This window comes from Triticum dicoccoides, chromosome 2B (genome assembly GCF_002162155.2).
Source record: "Triticum dicoccoides isolate Atlit2015 ecotype Zavitan chromosome 2B, WEW_v2.0, whole genome shotgun sequence".
Lineage (NCBI taxonomy): Eukaryota > Viridiplantae > Streptophyta > Magnoliopsida > Poales > Poaceae > Triticum > Triticum dicoccoides.
Genome location: NC_041383.1, coordinates 32,074,588 through 32,080,488, shown reverse-complemented (window position 1 = coordinate 32,080,488; position 5,901 = coordinate 32,074,588). Strand labels below are relative to the sequence as shown.

At 45.8% G+C, this 5,901-nt stretch overlaps 1 protein-coding gene across 1 annotated transcript; it reads right to left on the bottom strand.

Moving 5' to 3' along the window:
• Window positions 1–698: 698 nt before the first annotated feature.
• On the bottom strand, window positions 699–2,811 carry LOC119366955. The gene is made up of 4 exons (XM_037632621.1): window positions 2,693–2,811; window positions 1,698–1,770; window positions 1,133–1,253; window positions 699–1,021 (listed from the first exon to the last, which is right to left on the bottom strand). Exons 2-4 carry the CDS (start codon window positions 1,707–1,709, stop codon window positions 816–818), a joined length of 339 nt encoding a protein of 112 aa, XP_037488518.1. The 5' UTR covers window positions 1,710–1,770; window positions 2,693–2,811; the 3' UTR covers window positions 699–815.
• Window positions 2,812–5,901: the final 3,090 nt, after the last annotated feature.

Below are 5,901 nucleotides of genomic sequence, written 5' to 3'. Positions count from 1 at the left end.
GCAGCCGACAGGCAATACTCGCCAAGAATAGAATGACAGGCAAATCCACTAATACCTGGCGGTAAACTGACAGGAATTATTTTCCTGACGGTTATTCCCGTCGGCCACAACCAGGAAAAAGTTTGATCCGTCAGATTTAGAAACAAATATTTCCTTGCGGCCAGCCGACAGGAAAACATACATTTTCCTTACATGGTAGGCTGTCAGGAAAATGGGACAAGAATTCGCATGGTGTAATTAACAATGATAAAATGTATCTATAAATGATCCAATCACCATGATCCACATCATACCTCGGCATGCATCCAAAATCAGTGTATACACAGCACATATCTATCCATTGAACACTACTAGGGAAAAGGCTACTAGCAGCGCGGGTAAAATGGCTACTAGTAGCGCGGGTACTCACGTTACTAGTATCGCGCTACAGCTAAAAGTTAGTAGTAGTATGGGTTGAACCCGTGCTATTACTAACTTTGTTAGTAGCAGCGAGGGTTCAATCCGCGCTACTGCTATCATGAACCGCGCTACTACTAATGAAATAGTAGTAGCGTGTCTATAGTCCCAACGCTACTAGTATCCTAAATACTAGTAGCGCGCCATTTTATCCCCAGGCCACTACTAACTTGTTAGGAATTAAAAAAAATCAACCAAATTCATTCTATCACACAGTTGTCATGTCTTCTCCAGTTCCTCGTTGTAGCAACAACTCATGTATAATTTCATTCTATCGCACAGTTACATAAGCAACTACGTTCCTCCTTGTAGCAGCAACTCATGTATAATTCCATTCTATCACACATTTACATAAGCAACTACCTACGTAAGTTGTTATGGCCCGATCTGAAAATTGGACCACTCGTCAATGTGCGGCGCCTGCCCGGCCTGATCTCGCGGCCTGCAGCTGCGACGAAACACATTGGATAGCCCTCAGCTCCAACTGGACCGGTCGATGTCGTCCTTGTTCCTCGCCACCAGCGGACGGAGGAAGCCATCGTACACGTGCCCCGCTCCCCGCACTCTGAAACCCAAACATCATTAAGATTCAGATTTAGAATTGGCCACATATCGAATCAAGTATATCTGAATGTTGATCATCTCTCGGGCTCGGGGTGTCTGGTCGACTGCTTACCCGTGTGCTGGGGTGATAGAGGTAGAGAACGAGCAGCAGCTTCGCTTCTCTGTACATCGGCAGCCACGACACCGTCCAGTCCATGAACCTCTCGATGACTGTCATCGTCGCTACCAGAACCCTACACCATTACAAACAAAGGTTCAGAAACTTCAGATTCTTCATAAGAATGGCACGAAAAAAATGTGGTACATGTAGATGCCAATGTGCAACATTTTTTTCCAGAGATTCTTATTTAAGCTGTAATGCACAATTGAAGCTATAAGCTATTTCCCAGTAGTGAAAAGTGCAGAGAATAGTTATATTAGAACGCATATACTGGTCCAGCTCAATAGCAAATAGCTATATGGCGCTAAACTGCCAGGGTAGGGTCAGGGTAATGCACAATCTAATATCGTACCTACACAGTTGTAGAAACAAACATAATAAACCTCTGATGTATCATAGCCGATTGGGATAAGCAAACCTAGACCAGTTCAACTTCTAGTGCCTAGCGCAAGTTATTATTGTTCCAGATAAATGAAACATACAAGACAAGTTGACACGAATTGTGCCAGGTGCGTACTCTTAAGGTCATTCATCTCAAAGGACACCATCTTAGACGGCACTGGTGAATAAGAGCACACGAAGTCCTGCAACTGCAAACATTTAAATATTAGACAAAAAATTGTGCAAGAGAAACAGGACCGTCAACAAGACTTAACAGAGCTCCCGAAGAGCACCTAACCCTAAGTCAACAGGATCAGCAATCGCCATAAGTTTCATATCTAGAGACGGCATGGCATCTCGGTGGCTCGGTGCAGACCAGCAACCCGATGAGCATGAATTGCCTAACTCGATACAGGGAACTGCATGGAAATTTGCGCCGGAAGATGGCATCAGAGAACATTTCTAAGGGCAGTATGTGATAAACAAAGATGAACTAGTCTCAGGCGAAATGCTGGTCCAATTCAAATCGAGCCGACGAGCTCTTAAAATTTTGCCAGGCAAATCCAGACCTAAACATGAACAGCCCCCAGATGACCCCGCCGCGTGCCGAATCGTAGATCGCCACCACCCCGCAGCCACAGATGTGGCCTAATCGAGGAGACGCATTACAGACGCGGAGACCACCGAGTAGCAGGGGAGACAGAGGACGAACCGACGAACCGTACTACGGCATCGGTTCGTACAACAAAGAGTATATCTTTCACCAATTACAACAGACTGTCATGCTAACCTAGTTCTAGATGTAGTCGGTAAAATGCAAAGTTACATAATCACATGGCAAAAATTATTTGATGATTTGATACCAAAAACTGTGGTGGCTTAATGTACACATAGCTTAACTTGCTCTTGTGAAGATAAAGGTTGGTTTTCATCCACCTGAAGTTTATTCACACTTTCACATATTCAGAATCTTCAGTAGGAAAACAAGCTAGTGCATGAACACAAGAAAAATTCAAGGATATACAATTTAACTCCAAAAATTCACTGAATCTCTGGGAGACTATTCATAGCAATCAGACAAACAACAAGCTATAATATGCTTTAACCTAGAACAGCAGGTAGGATGCTCACAATAGCCTGGGCAGAACAGGGGAGCCCGAGAGACGTTCCCTGCCAACCGGGGACGCCAAACAGATCCATCACAGCAAGCAGCCTCGGCAACGCACTGGCTGCCACTCCCCAACGCCCGCGCCAAGCCACTGGCGACCCCACCGTCGGACGCCGGCGCCTCGCCGGCCTCCATGGACTGCAGCGCCGCCGCTCCCACCACCTCGCAGCTCAGCGTGGCCACGGAGTGCGAGCTGCATCACAAATCGCAACACAAATATAACTAAGCAGGCTAAAACCACAAGTTCAGTAATGCGATAACTGAAACGAGGAGGGGGTTCCCTTTTTGGTACCTGGAGGAGAGGAGGAGCGATAGGAGCGCGACGAGGGGTCCAGGGAGAGGGGAGAGCGCCGGCGCCGGGGGCGAGTGGGAGAGAAGGCGGCGCAGGAGGCGCGCCGCGGCGGTGGAGGAGGAGGAGGCGCGTTGGTTCGGTCCGGTCGTTGGCGTGACGCCTGCGGGGACAGACGCGTAGCTCTCGGCCTGGTCCACCTCCGCGAAGTGCCGGCTCCAGCGGGTCCAGTCCCACGCCGACGCCGATGCCGCGGGGGAGGAGGCCGCGGTGCAGCGGCATGCCGTAGCGGAGGAGGAGCTGGCGCCGCAGCGGGCGGGCACATGCACGGCGGAGGGGGGCGGGGGCGGGCAGCGGCGCGAGATGGGGAGCGGCGGGCGCGCGGCCGCCGGCGTGGCGCACGCGGCAGGGGCATGGGAGCGGACGGATGGAGGAGAGGAGGTGGAAGGGAGGCCGGCGGCGAGTGGATTGGAAGAGGGGAGGAGGTTGGGGATCTGGATCGGGCTGCGTGGTTTTTTTTGAGACAAACGGGGGATGGGTGGTGTGGGATGGTTGGTGGGGTGGGAGTGTGGCTCGGGCCGGGGTGGACACGCTTAGTAGTAGCATGGGGGTCTTACCTAAGCTACTACTACTTACTTAATAGTAGCGCCGGTTTTATACCCCTCGCTACTACTATGGCCTATCCCGGGGTAATTGTTGGAGACTATTTAGTAGCAGCGCGGGTTTATACCCCTCGCTACTACTATCAACTTAGTAGTAGCGCGGTTTTTATACCCCTCGCTACTACTAATTAGCAGTAGCGCCCATTTTTAAACCGCGCTACTGATAAACTTCTATGTATAAGGTTTTCCCTAGTAGTGAAACCATGATCTGACATCCCGTAATAAACAAGTGAAAAGTTTACTTGCTCAAAGGCAATAACATAACAATTGCACACATACATATCACTAGTGCAAAACCGGGCTATAGCACCGGTTTGTAAGGCCCTTTAGTGTCGGTTCTGTAACCGGCACTAAAGGGTGGGACTAAAGGTCCCCTCCCCCTCCTCTTTAGTCCAAATTCAACATGAACCGCCACTAAAGGGCCACCACGTAGCACGAGCCCGCGCCAGGGGCTGGGAGACCTTTAGTCCCAGTTGGTAACACCAACCGGTACTAAAAGGTTTAGAGGGTTTTGGGTTTATGATTATTTTCCCTTTAATTTTGTATTTTCCATTTAATTATTTTTCATTTGCTGGTATTTTACGATACTACATATTATACACGTTATGCATATATATAAATAGAATGTCTCGCAGCACTATTCACACATACACATGTATATGTACAATTTGGTATATACAATTTCTCCTACATGGAGGCATTACTGTGGTAGCGGGTAATGGAATTCTCCTTTGGAATCTATGATCTGGTCGAGCAAAAATCCCGCTATTTCTTTTTGAATTGCTCATACATGATCCGTTGGTAGGAGCTTATCCCGCATCTCACTGAACTTTAAAGGAGATCAATATGCATGTATTAGTTATGTGTATATATATTAGATATCGATAATGATGTAAAAATTGTGAATAGTGTTCAGGCAAACGTACCCATAGTTGTCTATCAGATATGCTCCTTTCGAACGTCATCATGCGAATGTTCTCGCAAACGTAGTATGCACATAAATCATTCTCATACGCCTGCTTCATGGCCTTTACGAGAATAGAATTCAATCAAATAATAATTAATCAAGCATGATAATTAATGGTATTGAAACTAGAATTAAAGATATGGTAGCTATTTAATAGTACTTAATTAATTACCTTGGGTCAATACCAAAACAACTTTTGTTTCCATTGGCCTGGAACCATTTTGATGTATTTTTCCCAAGCCCTGGCCGCCGACAAAGAAAATAAATAAATGAGTTATTAATTAGTTGATATCAGGAAATGACGAACTAAAGAGGCCGACATATAGTTCGATAATTACTGAAATTACCTGTTGACCATCCTCTTCATGATTTCATACTCAGTAACTTGTTTAAGTAGCGAGTCCGGTACTTCAACTTTTGCTTCGTCAACTGGAATGATTAACAAGATCCAGTGGAAACTGCATACACACACATTGCATGTATAAATTAAGCGGGCATGTGCATAACACTTATCAACTACCCTAAACCCTATACACTTATTAACATCTAGCTAATAAGCAAAAATAAAATTTGTAGTACAAGACAGTGTGACTCACCCGAAGTTGTAAGGAAGTAGTATATCTCGATTGGTATATAGGCACTTCAAGAACTCTAGCAAGCTTTTCTCTGTTTATTTTTGATATAATTCATGTGACCATGTCTCTTGATTAATGGTATTTGGGTCAATGAACCCAATGCCATGGCGTCCAGCTTTTTTCATTTCATAGATCTTCATTCTTCATAATACCACACAAAAGAATATGATGAGGATAATTGCAGGTAATAATCGAGGAACACTACAGCTAGCTTAAGACATAAATTACAGAAAGAAATCACTTAAAGACAATAGCAACTGACGATAGATTTGTCGAGTGCGTCTTGATTGGATAACTGAAACAGTTCTGTAAACTCAACATACAGAGCATTCTCATGATAGTAATGCTCTGGCTTGACTCTCACCATGAGGGACCTCGATTGGTAGTGTTGGCAATTTTCATGTACCATTCATGCAATTCATATATTCTCCTTGAGAGCTTCTTGACCTCCTCAGGCTTGACCAAAGGTTTTCCACGGGCATATTTCCATTTTAGTTCCTGCTCTATAAAAGTTTCTAGGAGTTGTTCTATAGTGCATCTCATCTCTGCAGCCTTCCTTCTATGATCGTCGGTTATTACGAGATGATCGGCCGCGCCGATACTCATGTGTGTTGGTACA

Excerpts from the sequence above, each read along its gene's own strand:
- LOC119366955 (XM_037632621.1), bottom strand. Across the intron at positions 1,022-1,132 it reads TCTATCACCCCAGCACACGG|AGTGCGGGGAGCGGGGCACG; the intron begins GTAAGCAGTCGA and ends TTTGGGTTTCAG.